The following is an 18,554-nucleotide window of genomic DNA, read 5'->3' as shown; positions in this document are numbered from 1 at the left end:
CTATTTTGACTTTGCCAAAAGGGTCTGATAGTTTTGTGGTGTATTGCGATGATTCAAGGGTAGGACTTCGTTGTGCCTTAATGCAACATGGTAAGGTGATAGCCTATGCTTCTAGGCAACTTAAGGTACATGAGAGGAATTATCTGACTCATGACTTAGAACTAGCAGCGGTTGTGTTTGCTTTGAAGATTTGGAGAAACTATCTTTATGGTGTCCATGTGGATGTATTCACTGATCATAAGAGTCTATAATATGTGTTTAATCAAAAGGACTTGAACCTTCAGCAAAGGAGATAGCTTGATTGTTGAAGGATTATGACATGAGTGTATTATACCATTCGGGTAAGGCTAAATGGTTACCAATGCACTAAGTAGGTTGTCCATGAATAGTGTTGCACATATTGAAGAAGGCAAGAAAGAATTGGTTAAGGATGTGCATAGGTTGTCTCGATTAGCTATTCATTTGGTTGACATCAATGATAGAGGTAACTTTATTCAAAATGGTTTGGAATCATCTCTTATAGCGGCCATCAAGGCTAAGCAAGATAGTGATCCGGTGTTGGTTGAATTGAAGAAATCTGTTGCTGAAAAAGCCATTGAGGCTTTTTCCCAAGGGGGAGATGGTGTGCTTCATTATCAAGCCCAATTGTGTGTGCCTAATGTTGATGGTCCGAGGGGATTGATATTAGAAGAAGCTCATAGTTCTCAGTATACAATTCATCCAGGTTCCACCAAGATGTATCATGACTTAAGGGAAATGTATTGGTGGAATGGTATGAAGAATGATATAGCGGAGTTCGTGTCCAAGTGTCTAAACTATCAATAAGTTAAGGTTGAGCATCATAGACCGAGAGGTTTAGCTCAAGATATTGAAATCCCTCTTTGGAAGTGGGAAGATGTGAAAGTAGACTTTTTAACAGGGTTGCCTCATACTAAGAAACAACATGAATCTATTTGGGTTGTGGTGGATCGAATGACAAAGTTGGCTCATTTTCTACCAGTTAAGACTTTTTATGGTGCTGAAGATTATGTATGTTCGTGAGTTGGTAAGAATTCATGGTGTTCCCTTGTCCATTATATCGGATCAAGGTGCTCAATTTACTTCACTTTTTTGGAAGTCGTTTCAAAAGGGTCTTGGTACAAAGGTTAAGTTAAGTACTGCTTTCCATCATCAAACCGATGGTCAAGCCAAAAGATCGACTCAAACTTTAGAGGATATGTTGAAGCATGTGTTGTTGATTTTAAAGTAAGTTGGGATGGACATCTACCATTGATTGAGTCTGCCTATAATAATAGTTATCACTCTAGTATCCAAATGGATCCTTTTGAAGCATTGTATAGGAGAAGATGTAGGTCACCGGTGGGATGGTTTGAAGTAGGTGAGATGGCCTTAATTGGTCCATATTTGGTAATAGATTCTATGGAGAAGGTGAGACTCATAAGGGAGAGGTTGAAGATGGCTCAAAATTGTCAAAAGTCCTATTCCAACATTAGGAAAAGAGAGCTTGAATTTGCGGTGGATGATTATGTCTACTTCAAGGTCTCACCCATGAAGGGTGTAATGCATTTTGGTAAGAAGGGAAAATAGAGTCCTAGGTATGTTGGAACTTATAAAATCTTGAACATATTGGAAAAGTGGCATATGAGTTGGATTTTCCGTTTGAGTGAACCATGGTTCACTCGGTATTTCATGTGTCTATGTTGAGAAAGTTTGTGGGTGATCTGATTCTTCTGTACCATTAGAAGAGGTGACGGTTGATGAGAATTTGACTTATGAGGAGGTTCTGATGGAAATCTTAGATTGTCAAGTGAAGAAGCTAAGAAACAAAGAGGTTGTGTCCGTCGAAGTATTGTGGAGATATCAATAAGTAGAGAGTACTTCTTGGGAAGCGGAGGTGGATATGATAAAATGATACTCGTATCTCTATCCCTCTACTCAAGCCTAAAGTAGTAAGTTGTTCTTATTTAAATCAATAGAACTCCTATGTATTCAGTTCCTCACATGTTATTCATAAGCGTGCATATTCACGAAAGTTGATTTTAAGTTATATTATATGTCGAGTTGAAATTTTCATGTTCCATGCATTATGAGGTGTCATTATATTCATGTTGGGTTGCTAGTCCTCGTTTCATTCCATTCTATGCTAATTTGATCTAATTCGAAGATGAATGTTCCCAAGGGGGAGATATTGTAAGATCGTAGAAGTCGAAAAGTTGGAACCAAGGAGAAATTCTCAATTTTTGGACTGACCTCATAGTGACGAGTTACTCTATGACTCTTAGAGATTTCTATGACACATAATAGTGAGTCGTAGAGAGAGCGTCAGAGCCTATTTAGCACCACCCTTAGGAAGAGTCCTACGACTCAACAGGATGAATCATCGTCCTGTTGACAAGTCGTAAGGACGACTCATAAAAAAACATCAGAGGCTCAGTTCTGCAGGCTTTCAAGGACCTACAAGACGAGTGAAGTCTACAAATCATAGACAAAATGAGTCATAGACACAACTCATAAAAAAGATCAAAGACTCAATTTTTGGCATTTTTTCCAAAACCTGCAGGATGAGTCGTCTTTACTTCTACGATTCATAGACGGCCTTCTGTAGGTCCAAATTTCAGAAGTTAATGAAGTGTATTTGTGTCATTTCTTAAGTTCGATTCAATGAACCTAGATACTTTTATTTCCAAGTTCAAAGTCTATATAAGTTCAATTCTTCAAAATTCTCTCTATTCTAATTCATTCACCAAAATTCCTCTAAGGCAAGGCTAATCAAATCCTCTCAAGCTCTCCTTCAAATTTCAAGCTAGGGTTTCAATTCCACCAAGGTTCTTCTTAAATTTCAAGTTGATTTCATCAAGGTATGTGGGGATTGATCTATGAGTTCCTTTTACCTATGGAGACCCAGTATTTTTACTCAAAATCTCATGAATTTCAATTGGTTATTAACCCTAGTTTTGATGAATTGCATTGGGCAGTTTCAATATCATTTTTAAGCATTATCAATGATCAATATAAGCATGTTTCTATATGAATTGCATGATCTCAAGTTGAATTATGAATTCCCCTGCATAAAGCTATCTCAGGATTATGAAGTTCAAAGATGACTTTTACATGAGATTGATTATGAGTTCAATGATGTTCAAAGAAAACTCTTATAACCGAAGTTGAGATTATGATTTAATGATGAAAGTTATGATAATGATAAATTATGATCCAAGAAAGTTATTATGGTGTGATAAGTACAATTCTCACATAATCATATTTAAGATAGTGATAAGAACAATTCTCACCGAAGTTTAAAGATTCTTATGAATCACTAAAGTTAATGAGTTATTCTAATGATTATTTTCATGATAAAGTTAATGATGATTTTTCTATGATTTAATGATTTCCGTTGGGATATTGACTAAGCACTGAGAGGACTTATAGGTGGGGTCCCATCCTGTAACGCAGTTAGTTACCCAAGAAAATTCTAATAGCAACCTAAAGTCCCAAACTATGTTGTCCCCATAAGCTGCCTTCATGGCTTAGCTAGTAGATCCACCTATAGCTATTGAGTTAAAGTTGTTTCTCACGAAGTCTACCTTGGCAAGTAGCCCTCTCTCTTCTCAAAGTGGAAGTTACACCGGATTTCATGTTATAGTTCGCATAGTCTTAAGATGTCGGTTAAAGTTCTTATCCCACACAAGTTGAATGCTAAGATATGAGATTTACTACGAAGTTTTATGATGTATTGACCATAAGTTTCATATGTTTTCATGTTCTTTTAAGCTTTACTCATGTTCATTATGATTGGTCATGCATCCTATGCCATATTATTCATGTCCTATTACTTATTCATGCATACCTCACATACTTAGTACCTTCTATGTACTAACGCATATTTTGCCTATATTGTCTCATAATATAGGGATGGACGACATTCACACTCCTCACATCCGTTGTTATAATTACTTTAGCTTTCAAAAAGTTGGTGAGTCCTCATTCATCGAGGATATGACTTTCTTTTCATATTACTACTTTGACTTCTCTTATGATTCGGGTGAGCTAGGATCTTTTCCTAAGCCCCCATAAAAGTCTAGAATAGAGGCATGCTAAGACGTTTCAAATTGATGGTCCATCTTTAGACATTGGGATTGATTTACTTTCCTTGAGTTTTATGTTGAGTTGGTTCTTATGCTTACCGTATCATATTTTTTTACCTTATGTATGCTTAATGATATCTCAAGAGTCATGGTTGGAGCCCCTTCGGGGTTTTGATCGCCGTGTTACGATTAATCCCTAGGTCAGATCGTGATATGAAGACACCTAGAACTTACCCCGTTGATCCAATCGATTAGAATTGGTGATTGAAAAAAATGATCTTAGGCATATTTTTTAAGAGTGAACCTAAAATTGCCATAACTTTTTGTGATTCCCTTATGAGCGAGTGAACCTAGGTGGCACCATTTGAGCCTAACCTTTTCTTTGGATGAAACTTGAACTCAAATTGCAGAATCAGTCTTTCAAATTCTATTATTTTACCTACCTATAACCTTCTTGGAGCATTGGGCATTTTGAATAGCCAACTTAGGCCAAAATCTTAAGTTGGGAGTGTGGTAAAGTTGGGAAAGAAGCCATATAGAGGTTTGTGAAGAATCACCCTTAGATGCTTGATAAAAAAAGGAACCCCTCCATATAAAAAAAGAAACAAAAAAAGAATCGAAAAAAGAAAAGAAAATGAGGCAATTTGTTGTGATGTTTCAGTTAGAAATAAAAAGGAGGGTTGCAAAGGGATATGTCAAAAATCGTAGAATGCTATAAATGAAAAAGGGTGATCCGTGAGCTTGACAAATGAAGGAAAAGAAAGATATATGATATTGATCCATGCTTCAAGCAGGAAGAGTCATTAAACCTAAATGATCATACCTTGCCCTCAGCCTCATTACAAGCCTTAAAAGACCTTTTTGATCTTGCATGATCTGATTGAACTAATGGTTGGAAAATAAGGGCAGGCCTATGGGTGAAGTTATGCATGTTTTTGTCTTTGTGAATGTGAGAGTTGTGTTTGATTCCATTGTTATATTCTTTGAATGGCTTCTTGAGAGTGAGGAATCACTTATTTAATCTGACGGCATTCTAGTATGTGCGTTGAACATTAATTTGCATTTTGAAGTGAGCATTTGTGAGAAAGAACTTGCATTGAGATTGATTAGTCATTGGTTGAAGCCTTGAATGCATAATTGAACATTACATGCTAAATTGAACCTTGTTTGCACTTATGTATTGATTCTCAATGAGCACTACTTGTAGTCATTGGTTTTGAACTGATTATTTTTCTTTATTTACTCGAGGACAAGCAAAAATTTAAGTAGGGGGTGTTGATGAGTCAGAAATTTGGACTCATTTAAGGTCCCAAACTCAATGAATTAGTGTCCTCTCTGCCTATATTATATCCAATACTAACCTTAAAGTGATCATTTGCAAATGTGAGGAGTTAAGGACAAGGCATGAGCATGATGCCGAAGAAAAGAGCTAAAAAGTGGCAAAAAATGGGGAAAATACACTCTGGAGCACGCAAAGAGCCCTTGGCGACTAGTTAAAAGGACCCTGAAGCCCGCCCAAGATACCTGAAACCAAGGCCAACTGCCAAGGCAACTCAGCGAGATAAAAGTAACTTGGTGATTCGCCGAGTGCAAAAGGCGAAGCACATCGTGCCCGCCTAAAATATCTAAAAGATTGGTTTGAATGAAGGCCCAAAAAGGGAGATAAAGGAGTGAAGAAGGTGACACTCTGATCGAAAAAGCAAGCTCGACTGAGCTCACCCAAAAGATCCAAAACTCTTGAAAAATGGGTGATTGAAGATCGAGGAAAAAGGTAAAAATGGTGACTCACTGAATTAATATGCGATCCCGATCGATATCACCAAGTGGCCGGTGTATAAACCGAAGAAGTGAGGTGCTGAAAGGCGAGAAGCCTAAGCAGAAGGCGACTCGCTGACCACTTTAGCGAGCACGACTAATGTCATTGAAGTGGTCCGCGCAGGGAAATTTTAGCCCGTGTTTTGAACATGTATAAATTGATTTTCAAAGTCCAAAAAGGAACTACTTTACACTGCTAAGAATCTAAGAATAAAAATTTTCAGTTAGCTTGGGGTTTTAACTTTGTTATTAGGGAAATTAGTGGGATTTTAGACTTGTGCATTGGAAGTTGGAGGTGATACTTTGCTGAATTGAATGGAAGACAATTACTTTGGTAAAACTTCTTTTAAATTTTCAATGTGTAGCTAAACTCCATCCTTCTAGAGGGTTGCTTATGTAGTTAATTTGTTGTTTTGGATTTGGGTTTTTGTATTAACTTAAGAATTGTTAATTTGATATGGGTTTTGTTAATTTGGCGTGTATTCATTTATGATTTATGGTTGCAAACATATTTCTATGTTAGATCTTCATCTTAGCTTGAAATGGTGATATGAAGTGGTTAAATTAACAAACAGCCATTGATTTAAATTTATCAATCCTAATCTCTCTCATGAGAAAAGGTTTTGCTAAGGATCGGGTTAGTTTTGTTAGTGCACATGTTAGTCTCGAAAGTGCTTGCATGGATAGATGAGCAGTGGTCGAAAAAAAATTTCTTTCAATTAATTAACCTATGCCTATCCATTGATAATTAATGACATTGAGTTGTGGATTTACCCTTATCCGAACAATGTGTTTATCTATGCACCTACCCTAGGAGTCCTCTCTGCCTTGTTACAACCCACTTGTCGTTGATCGTATTGATTCTAATCTAGGTAACTCCTCTAAATTGATAACCTGAAACTATTGATTTAATTTATGTCACAATTCACTTATTTTTACGCTACAAAAGTCTAGAACACTCTCTTACTTCTTGATCGAATTCTATTTCTAACCGTTCCTTGTGGGATTCGACCCCGACCTTATACGTTGGGTCTATATTGCTAACGATCGCTTACACTCTAAATCGTAAGAAGTGTAGTTTGAGCATTATCAATAGCTCTTTAAAAATCATGATCATAACATAAAACATATAAACACTTACCTTTCAAAGCATTTAAATCATGATTTGGTCATGTTGTGAGAAAACCATTCACAATTCATGATACATCTTGAATATATACTTGAAAATGTAATTCATCATCATCATCATAAATTATACATAGCTCATGTCACGACCTGACCTAGGGCCTAATCGTAACATGGTGATCGGGATGCGAGGGACCCCAACCATCAGTCATCTTAGCATTCATTTCATACATAAAGTAAAGAACAATATAAAGATAAGCGGAAGTAATTATAATTTGGGTAAGGGACTTAGGGAAAACCAACTCTATAAGCGTCCAAACTGGACTACACCAATATATTGTCTAAACATGCCTCTAGTCTATTCTTTGATGGGGGCTTAGGACAAGATCCTAGCTCACCCTAACAATAGAAGAAAGAGTAAACAATAGTAACATGAATAAAAGTCTTGTCCTCGGTAGAATGAGGACTCACCAACTTCTTTGAAATCTAACGAAAACTCTAGACACGAGCGGGGTAGTCGTGAGTGTCGTCCTTCCCTACATTATGAGACAATGTAGGCAAAATATGTGTTAGTACGTTTGAATTTACTAAGTATGTAAGGTATGCATGACAAGTAAGAGAACATAATCAATATGCCATAAGATGCATGACCAATCATAGTAAGCATGAGTATAGCTTAAAAGTAATTTAAGACATAAGAAACTCTTGGTCAATGAATATCATAAAGCTTCAACCTTCAATTCATAACTTGACATTGTAAAGCTTAATTTGAACTTGTGTGGGATAATACATTTAACCGACAACTAAGATCATGCGAGTTACTACATGAAATCCAATGACTCCTGCATTGAGACAAGTCAATGACTCCTGCATCGAAACAGGAGAGGCTACCTTGCCAGGGCATACTCCAAAGATAACTCAACTCAAATCAACTGGGCTATGTGGATCCATTAGCTAGGCCATGAAGGCAACTTACGTGGGCAATATAGTTTGGGACTTTAGATTGCTACTAGGATTCCCTTGGATAACTAACTGCGTTATCCGACCAAACCCTACCTAGAAGTCCTCTCAGTGCTTAGTCAATATCCCAACATAAACTCATAAAAACATACTCATAACTTAGTAGGGACAGATAGTAATTGTCTATCAATCCATCTTTAAAACATTTAGGAACAGCTCATCTAACTTGGTGATTCATAAGAATCTATAACTTTGGTGAGAATTGTCCTTATTACCATCTTTAAACATCTAATGATCTTAACTCTAATCACTATCTCAAAACATCTAATGATCTTAACTCTGATCATTATCTCAACTTTAACTTCAAAAATCATAATCTCAGCTTTAACTCATTGAAAACTATCTTTATAAATCATTTAACTCATGATTTACTAATACAATCATCTTTTACTTTGATCATCATTATAACTTTCATCATAACATCATAATCTCAACTTTAAACCATGAAAACTTTACATGAAGATCATTGAACTCACAATCTATTCATAAAAATCATCTTTAACTTCATAATCTTAAATTGAAAATAGTTTCATGTATGGGTATTCATAATTCAACTAAAAATCATGCAATTCATAAGAAAACATACATATAATGATCATTGATAACATTAAAAATAGAATTAAATCAGCCCAATGCAATACATCAAAACTAGGGTTCATAATCAATTGAAATTGAAAGAAACTTTGAGAGAACCCTGGGGACTTCATGGGTGAGAGAAACCCCATGAATCAATCCCCACATACCTTGCTTGAATTCATTAGGAATTGAAGAAGAACCATGAAGAAATCTGGAAACCCTAGCTTGAATTTGGAGAGAAACCTTAAGAGTCCTTGTGAGTTCTTGCCTTAGAAATTTTAAGAGACTGAATTGAATAGGAGGGGGGTTTAAATAAAAGAATATTTATAACTTTGAACTTGGCCATAAAAGTGTCTAGGTTTATTGAATCGAACCTTGGAAAAGATACAATTGCCTTTCATTAAATCTGGAAAATTAGCCCTACGGACACCCTTCTATGGGTCGTCTAAATGACTCGTCCTGCAGGCCTGAGAAAAGAGTCTAAAAATGTAGTCTCTGAAGTTTATGAATGAACAATGTTTACGACCCGTTGTCACATAAATGATCCATTCTTAAGGCTCATCCTGCAGGTCCGAAAACCTGCAAATAAACTAGTCTCTGAAGTTTTGTGACGGGTGGTCTTTACAACCCGTCTTAGCTTCTACGAGTCTCCTGTCAAATTGTCAACTCAGCTTTAGGGAAACTTTGAGTAAAGCACATGAACTCTGGTTGAAGAGGGGTTTCTACGACCCATCTTCTCGAGGACGACTCGTCTTGAAAGGTCGTAGAACCTCTCCTGAGGGAAACTTCAACTTTTGCTTGCAGGGTCACTTTACGACCCAAACTTATGAGCCGTGGAAGGCTCTACGAGCCGTAGAGGGACTCGTTCACATGGATGGGTTCAGAATTTTGAGACTTTTCTCCTTGATTCCAACTTTCTGACTTACGGGGTCTTACAGTTCATCATCAAACACAACTAAAAAAAGTTGTGTTTAGCGACGGATGAAATCTGTCGCAAATAAGCCAAAATCCATCACTAAACATGTTTAGCAATGGAATAGCTACGGATTACTGACCGTTACTATTTTGCTCGTAGCTATCCCTTTAGCGACGGAAAAATAGATTCCGTAGCAAACTTAGCAACGATCTAGCGACAAAATAAAATTTGTTGCAATTTTTAGCAACGAAATATTCCATCGCTATGTTTGTATATTTTGTTGTTGATTACATAAATCATTTCGTCGTCCTATAAAATAGAGACGAAATATGTTTTCGCTAATCCATCGCTACTTATTTTTATTCATTTATGCCCAGGCTTTATCGACAAAAATTATTTGTCGCAATCCGTCGCCAACTTTTTTTCTTTAGCACCATCCAAAATCCATCGCAGATTTTGTCGCAAATATTATTTTTTGTAATATTTTTATTTATTTAAAATACACTATATCAAACATAATAAATATAAATTATACGTACCTTGAAAAAAAACTAACATTCATAAGAAATAATATTTATAGAAGGTTCAAAAGATAGCAAAATCCAAAACCACATAATTAAGTTCAAGACATCACATCTAACAACTACTAATAATCCCACATCCATCAAAGTTTTGTTAACAAAAAGCACATAATATGAAAAACTAATGTCCAGGTGAAGGACTATGGTCATTAACATCAACGTTAGTAAGAGGAGGCACTGTAGGTCCCACCGATGATGGGTTACCAATAGGAGTACTTGGTTGATGTAATGGTGAAGAAATCACGCCGCGTATGCGCTCAACCAATATAGGAAGCATGTGATCAGCCAATGAAGGAATAAATTGCATCATAAACTCATTCAAATTTTCTATCATTGTGGATTGAAAAACTGATGGTGGTACTGATGATGAAGCATGATCAGACTGAGAAGAGATACTGAGATACAGTCCGTAGTAACTTTTTGCCTGTGATCCAAGATCATATATTCTTCTCTTCTTTTCTCCACCTGCGGCTTGGTAATATGCTTCATTTTGATCAATATCAGATTGAGACTCTACTTTTTTCCATAATATTTCTTCATATTTTTCCTGTAATATGTAGTGAAATTAAAATTATCAAGAATACTACCTACTTAGTTTTTTTTTCAAATAAAAAGAAACGTGAATGTCTAAAGTCGATAAATTTATAAAATTTTGGACTTACATGGACAATTCGCACACATTCATCAACAAAAGATTTTCCATCATGACCATGTGTATGGACATGCAATTGTATCTCACTTGGTGTTGGGTCTCGACCCTTTTCAACAGCCTATGCAAAAAAAAAAGTTTTTCAATTATGCATAGTTTAAATGTTCACTGTTTTCCTAGTACAAGCAAATGTTTACATGATGGCACCAGAAATCAAAAGTAGAGACAGTCTGTGGTTTGATCCAACAAAGGACTTCCACTCTTACTTTTTTTTATGGAATAATCATTCTATCATTTAAACTTTTATCATCTTTATTCAATTAAATCCAGACTAGCTATTTCTACAAGATGCATTGTTCACCATTTTTTATAATTAGTGATTCAAAAAAGAAAAAGAACAGAATAAATCACCATATAGCTACTCAAGTTCTCAACATTTTGAATTAGATAACTGAATTCTCTTATCAAAACTCTTAACTAGTATTTTTAAAAGTTTGATCAGAACTCAAATACTTCAGTTCAATCATAAATGGCAATAGAGAATTAAACACAGATGCATATACTAAGGCATAACTGGTTAGTGAGCTTTTAGTTAACCTATTGAACATAGAAGGCACATGAATTCCAAACAACAATAGTAAAACTAACCTACAGTAACATATTTCAACATGTTTATCATTTTTATGAAAAAACTATATATTGATATATCCTTGACCAATTCAAGTTTCAAAATTAGCTATCATCATATAATAATAGAATGGAGGGTACTTTATCTTTTTCTTTAACTTGTTTATGCACCTGATAATTACTTATTTCATCTCGAAACTTGACTTGTCGCTTATAGCGGGCATGCTGAACAACAAGGACAACACCAACTTAAAGATGAAGAAAAATTTAATTCTAAGGTGATTGTACCATCATTGTGGGTTGCTGATGTATTGTATCAAGGTCAGACATACCCTCTCATTTGCTATTTTTTACTAATACAATACCACCTAGACCTTCATTAGGTAATTGAATTTTAAAAGAAAAATCATTGAAACTGATTGAAAAATCTAAGTTGACAATATTGAGCCTCATATGCTATCTCTATATATCATCATGTTTGATATGATCTTAGATAGCCTTAGGAAGTTACAAGATTCATTTGATTCAATAACTAAGGAAAAGTGAATTGTCTTAGGTTAGACAGAAGTCCATAGGAATCTGTAGTATTTTTGGTGTGGCAGGAAAATCTTGATTATGTGTGAGAGCTCACAAGGAAGATTAGAACCTTAACTAACAAAGCATTTTACTGTAACATATGCAGCTAGTAACTAGCAATTACTTACAAGTCTCTTGCGATGCTCCCCAATGGAGATAGAGCCACCCGTGTGAGTCCCAGAAGCGACTTCTCTCCCTCCGCAATGATTTTTTGAATTTATTTCTGACATTTTAACAGAGTCAGAACCTTGCCAAAGTTGCATCCAGTTTTCCCACACAGTATCATTTATATATCCTGGATTAGTTCCCTTCTTTTTTATTTTGGAGACAAAATTCCTATACCTATTTGTTGCCTTAAGTTCCCATTGTCTCCTCACTGATTTTCATTAGTGGAAGAGTCCCAATAGAATTCCTTCTGAAATAAGTTTTTAAAGTAATAAAATTAATATCCTATCTATAAAAAGTTCACACTTCTTAAACTCAACTATATGATGAATTTTTTTTACCTTGAATTCCCCGAAATAAAATTCTCTTATAGGTTGTGAGACACCTTTCCAATTGATTCCATTGGGATCAATTTCATTTCTGAAAGACTTACGTATGAAAGCAGAGCATATTGAAGAAGGTTCCAACCTGTATAATGAAGACATTATTTGAAGGTCTATCATAAATCAAAAATAATATATAAGAATGACACTACAAATATGGACTTACCCTGTTGGAGTAAGAGTAACAAGTGTTGCCTGCTGCACATGAGCATTGGACTCACCTTCGCTAACTGTGTTGCTTTGAGTACCATCGCCTATTGGGTTGCTCTGATTTGGTGTAGTAGGAGATGATTCAGCAATTGTTGGGTTACTACTGTGACCTGATGTTTGAATGGATGGTGTACTTCTAGGAACAAATGTTTGAACTTGATTTATACGATCTATCCCATCTATGGAACTTGTACCATCTTGTTGAGGACTAATTGTGGTGGGAATGGGAACAGTAGGCATAGTTATGCGAATTTCAGAATTATTCCTAACTGAGGACTTTCCTAAACGGCTTGTTCTACCTCGATCTCTGCCTCGAGTCATATCTACAAAAAAACATTAGTGTTGTTACACCATCACTCATACAAAATCAAATTAACAAGCAAAGGATAAGGAACTAGAAAAAGGTGGGACTATTCTGCTACAGTAGTAATTAAAGTTGAGGAGGAATGACTACAACTATCCAATAGCTTTAATGTCTACAGTAATTATATAACCATATAATGATTACAATAGTTAACAAATATATGACCATATAATGACTACAATAGTTAACAGATATATGACCATCTGATGACCACAGTAGTTATATGGTCATTTGCATATAAATACAGCTGTTGGAGGTTATTATTAAAGCCAAATTTTCAAAATTAACATTATTTAGTGTCGGAGTTATCTACTAGTCGACTTGCAAATGCCATTGCATAAATTGAAACAACATATCTGTGCAAAATTCAATTATAGAAGCCAAGAAAAATATAGCAACTATGCAAAATTCAATTGTAGCAGCAAAGAAAAAACATAACAGTTGTGCAACATTCAGCTGCAACAGCCAAGAACATAGAAGTTGTGGGAAATTATGCAATTACCAATATGCAGCAACTAGTGATGTTAGAATCAACACTTTTAGTCGTGTGTTAAATAAAGAATGCATCTTAGACATCACTTACCTAAATGATTGGTGGCGTATTTATCGATAGTAGAAGCTGACTCTGATTGTTCTAGATGGATCAATTATCAACAACAACTCTATTATAGTTACAACTCTTTCAAAGCTGGCGTTCTAGCGAGTCTGAAAAAGAGATGGTTATTTATGACATCAATAAGATATTTAATTGACAACAAGATCAGAGGTGTACTACTGATAAGATACCACAATTTTCTCAAATGTAAGTCTCGCATTTAGATAACTCTAAATTTTCCAGTAGCGAACAAATTGCAGCAACATAACACAGACAATAAATAGAGCTGGAACATTAGACGTAATACAAAACAGACCTTTTTTTAACAGAATTGAGAAAAAATAGAGTAGAACATATAAAATAATTGTATTACGTCTAAGAACTGGAGAAAATATAAAAGAAAACGAGAAAAAAGGCAACATTAGAAAATTTTAGAACACACATAACTAACAACCACGATTTACTTGTAACATCAGAAAAGTATGAACTAAGGAAATGATAATATTAAGACAAAGATTACTAAGAACAAATATATTGAAGATACAATAATATATTGTTATTAACCACTAGTCACTATCTATGTCTTCTTCAAATTCTTCCTCGTCCTCCTCAGTTTCTTCAGTTTCATACTCTTCCTCAGTACATTCTTCAGGAATTTCATAATTATCTGGCAATAACACATCATCAATAGGTTCGATCATTTAATTACATCCCCATTTAAATCATGTAAGAGTACGTTTTCATCAATAGAAACATCCACATTTATCTCATGGACTTCAACTTCTTCGACTTGGAATGGAACATTCAGTTCTGAAGTTGTTGCCACTTCCTCATCAGGTAGTTCAACAATATTTCGAGGTTTGACCTTTAATACAGCTGCCCAATCAATCCTGTCCTTTTTCTTGCTAGGATAAGGCATATAACACACTTGAGTTGCTTGCATCGCAAGAATAAAAGGTTCATATTTTTTATATCGTCGACGATGGTTAATATCAACCAATTTATACTGAATATCCTTTTTAACACCGACATCCATAGTTGGGTCAAACCAATCACATTTGAATAAGACAATTTGCTTCAAAGGTTTTTCACGGTATTCCACTTGTATAATCTCTTTTATCCATCCATAGTAATCACCAAAATTTGGATCTGAGATACAAACTCCACTGTTCATTGTTGATCTAGCGCTACCATGACATTCTGTGTGAAATTTGTATCCATTAACAAAATACATTGAATGACATGTAGCGCCTATTAATGTTCCATGAGCAAGACTACGCAAGAACTCATTCTCAATATGGTTGCTTCGGACCTATTTATAAAAATTGTAAAAATTTAGTTAAATTCACAAGACAATTTAGGTAAATTATCGTATCAAAGATAATGTGTCGATACTTACATATTCCTTGAACCATATAGAAAAATATGCTTCAAGGCTCTCATTTATTTCACTCTAAGATAGATTTGGAAATTCTCCTTGCAAACGTTGCACGTACATACTTTATTTCAAAAAAATAATTTAAATAGAAAGTCATGGTATATGATTGTATTTATAATATTTATAAGTGACAGCAATTCTTAAATGCTACCTCACAAATGGCTCAACCTCCTCACAATTTAGTAAAATGTAAGTTTGGGCAGCCTTGATTTATTCGAGGGATAAATTCCTCTTTTTTGCTTCTCCCGATAGTCGACCTAGATGGATGAATATTGATAAATTTCCTTCAAAATCCTCCATTACACCACCCATCATTATTACAGTCCATATTATGATTACGCGTCAAGACATGAGGTTCAAAATAATGAGAAAATAACTGTGTGGACTCAGTCATCAAGTATGCTTCACAAATGGAACCCTCAACACTAGCTTTATTTCCAATCATTCGTTTAAGAGTTCCAAGATACCTAAATAGATAAAAATTTAATGAAAAATTATATTAGAAAAGTTATTTATAGCATACTGTCACAAGTTGGACATGAAGTTTCAGATTTACCTTTCAAAAGGATACATCCATCGATATTGTACAGGTCCGGCAATCCTTGCTTCATATGGCAGGTGCACTGGCAGATGTTCCATTGAGTTGAAGAATCCAGGAGGAAATATACGTTCTAACTTACACAAGATTTGTGCGATGTCTGTCTCTAATCTCTTCATGTCATCCACTTGTAGAGTGGTTGATGTAAGATCTTTAAAAAATAAGCTCAATTCGGTAAGTGCCTGCCACACATTACTAGAAAGTAATTCACAAAAAGCAATAGGCATAAGTCATTGCATGAACACGTGGCAATTATGACTTTTCATGCCAAATAACATTTTCGTGTTTGTGTCTGGACACCTACCCAAATTTGAAACATACCCATCTGGAAACTTCAATTCTTTCACCCAATTGAACAAAATAGCTCTTTCTTCCTTGTCTATTGTATATACAGCTTTGGAATATTTACCATTGGTATCCTTTGCCAATTGAGGTCGATCGCAATAGTTTACCATAACTGTGTTGAATATATTATCAAAGACATTTTTCTCAATATGCATGACGTCAAGATTATGTCTAATCATGTTAGAGCTCCAATATGGCAAATCCCAAAAGATGCTTCGCTTTTTCCATCCACATGACTTACATATTCTCCGGTTCACTTCTTCTGCATCTGATTCTATTACTTTTCCTATCCCCAAGTCACAAATTTGGTTCAAAATTTCCTGTCCTATTTTGTAGGGTAGTGGTAATCTTTTGACAGTCTTGCCTTTAAAAAAGTTCTTACTATCTCTCCTAAAAGGATAATGCTGGTCAAGAAACATTCTATGACAGTCAAACCAAGATGTTTTCATACCATGTTGTAGTCTAAATGATTGTGTTTCCTCCATACAATAGGGACATGCTAACTTGCCTGCAGTTTCCATCCTGATAACATAGAATATGCTGGAAAGTCACTGATTGTCCACATCAAAACTACTCTCTGTTGAAAGTTCTGCTTTTTTGAGATGTCAAATGCTTCTACGCCTGTCTCCCACAACAAGGTTAATTCTTTTATTAGAGGTTGCAGAAAAACATCAATTTTATGTTAAGGATTGTTTGGCCCTGGAACAATGACAGTTAAGAACATATACGCCTCTTCCATGCACATCCCTGGAGGTAAATTGTATGGAGTGACAATCACTGGGCATGAAGAGTATTTCCTTCCAGACTGACTAAATGGTTGAAAAACATCAGTACATAACCCCAAATCTTATGTTTCTTGGTTCAACAGCAAAAAAAGGATGAGTTTCATTAAAGTGTTTCCAAGCCTCAAAGTCTAATGGATGACGCATTACCCCATCTTCTTGTATACTCTCATGATGCCATCTTATGTCGGAAGCTGTAGCATAGAAAGCATATAATCTCTGCAATCTAGGAATCAAAGGAAAATAATATATTTTTTTGTAAGGTGTTAATTTCCTCTTACGAGAGCCGACACTATGTTTATACCTCTGATGGCCACAAAATTTACAAGATGTAAGGTGTTCATCGTCTCCCCAATACAACATACATCCTGATTCACAACAATCAATTTTTTCAACAGGCAAACCCAAGATGCGCACTAGCTTCTTGGTCTGATAATAACTATCAAGAACTATGTTATCTTCAGGTAAAGCCTCTTTGAACAATTGCATCATTTGATTATAACCTCTTTCTAACATATTGTTCTCTATTTTAATATTTAGCATCTTAGAGATTACTGCAAATTGAGAGAGGGAAGACCCGGGATACAGTTTTGCATCAGCACAGTAAGTCATAAAACCTTTGGGACTCGGGATTAGGCTCCTCCTCCATTGAAGGACCAGGTGCCTCCTCCATTGAAGGATTAGTATCCTCCTCTATTGAGGGTTCATAAGAATAAGGCAACTCAGGTTCAATATTGTTATAATATTTTGAACTCGAACCTTGGCCAAAGTTAGGACCAGCTACATCCAAAATCATTTGTCAGTATGGATTATTGTATCCCAATTCAAATTGAGCAGCATTACGCATATCATTATCAGAAGATATCTCACTTATCACATCATTTTCCTCTTGATACTTCCAAACATAATAGTTCTCAACAAATTCAAAATGGAAAAGGTGATATTTAATAGTTTCAACATCGAGGTATTTAAGATTGTGACATTTTTTACAAGGACATTTAATATTGTCACCACTCATGCGATTTTGTTGAGAACATGCATACTGGATAAAGGCATTCACACCGGTTATGAAACTAAAGATTATACCTCCTCGTCCATCCAACCTCTTGTACATCCAATCACGCTTTAAAGTATTCATGTTCCTGTTGAAATAAACAAAATAAGTAGAATATTCTCTCTTTATAAATTTGTGACATCACTGGATAAAGAAATTCTCTCAGAAATATTTCACTTAGCAAGAAAAATTTCCAAGCTCAATTATCTACATGAAAACAAATATAAACTTGATGAAAAAAAGAAAGAGATACTTCCACAATGACAACATGAAATACTTCTGACTTGCTTGAAGTTGTATATGTTGACACACAATTTTGACCCTCCACAACGCAAATTAGCTATCGAGTTTCTTTGAATTTCAAACATTTTTTGAAATAATTAGCTTTTATAAAAATAAAGATATTTTCATGTTATTCTTAACTATTTTTTTTTTATATAAATTTTAGTATAATATAAATATTTCTATAAACTATATCTTTGATTACTATTTATGTAGTTATTCAAAAATCATCTCAAAAAAATTTTATTTTTAACTAAATACAATGTTAGTTAGGTTAGTTTAATTATAGTTTGCATTTGCGAAAATTTTAGTTTTTTCTAAAAAAAAAAATAAAAAAAAAATAAAAAAATCTCCCACATCGAAAATTG

The 18,554-nt window shown here is 34.9% G+C and overlaps 1 protein-coding gene and 1 pseudogene across 1 annotated transcript; both read right to left on the bottom strand.

Annotated features, from left to right (window-relative positions):
- Positions 1-12,343: 12,343 nt before the first annotated feature.
- On the bottom strand, positions 12,344-14,388 carry LOC129892570 (uncharacterized; annotated as a pseudogene).
- Positions 14,385-17,646, bottom strand: LOC129892559 (uncharacterized). The gene is made up of 5 exons (XM_055968145.1): positions 17,468-17,646; positions 16,045-16,590; positions 15,682-15,918; positions 15,475-15,592; positions 14,385-14,999 (listed from the first exon to the last, which is right to left on the bottom strand). The coding sequence occupies exons 1-5, from the start codon at positions 17,644-17,646 to the stop codon at positions 14,385-14,387; spliced, it is 1,695 nt and encodes a 564-aa protein (XP_055824120.1).
- Between the last annotated feature and the right edge of the window lie 908 nt (positions 17,647-18,554).

Source organism: Solanum dulcamara, chromosome 1 (genome assembly GCF_947179165.1).
Source record: "Solanum dulcamara chromosome 1, daSolDulc1.2, whole genome shotgun sequence".
In the NCBI taxonomy this organism is placed as follows: domain Eukaryota; kingdom Viridiplantae; phylum Streptophyta; class Magnoliopsida; order Solanales; family Solanaceae; genus Solanum; species Solanum dulcamara.
This window is presented reverse-complemented; position numbering and strand designations above follow the sequence as displayed.

Excerpts from the sequence above, each read along its gene's own strand:
- LOC129892559 (XM_055968145.1), bottom strand. The coding sequence starts at position 17,646 with ATGATTTTGGATGTAGCTGGTCCTAACTTTGGCCAAGGTTCGAGTTCA. Across the intron at positions 15,919-16,044 it reads GAATTGAAGTTTCCAGATGG|TAATGTGTGGCAGGCACTTA; the intron begins GTATGTTTCAAA and ends ATTACTTTCTAG. Across the intron at positions 15,000-15,474 it reads CTCATTATTTTGAACCTCAT|GTCCGAAGCAACCATATTGA; the intron begins GTCTTGACGCGT and ends TTTTATAAATAG.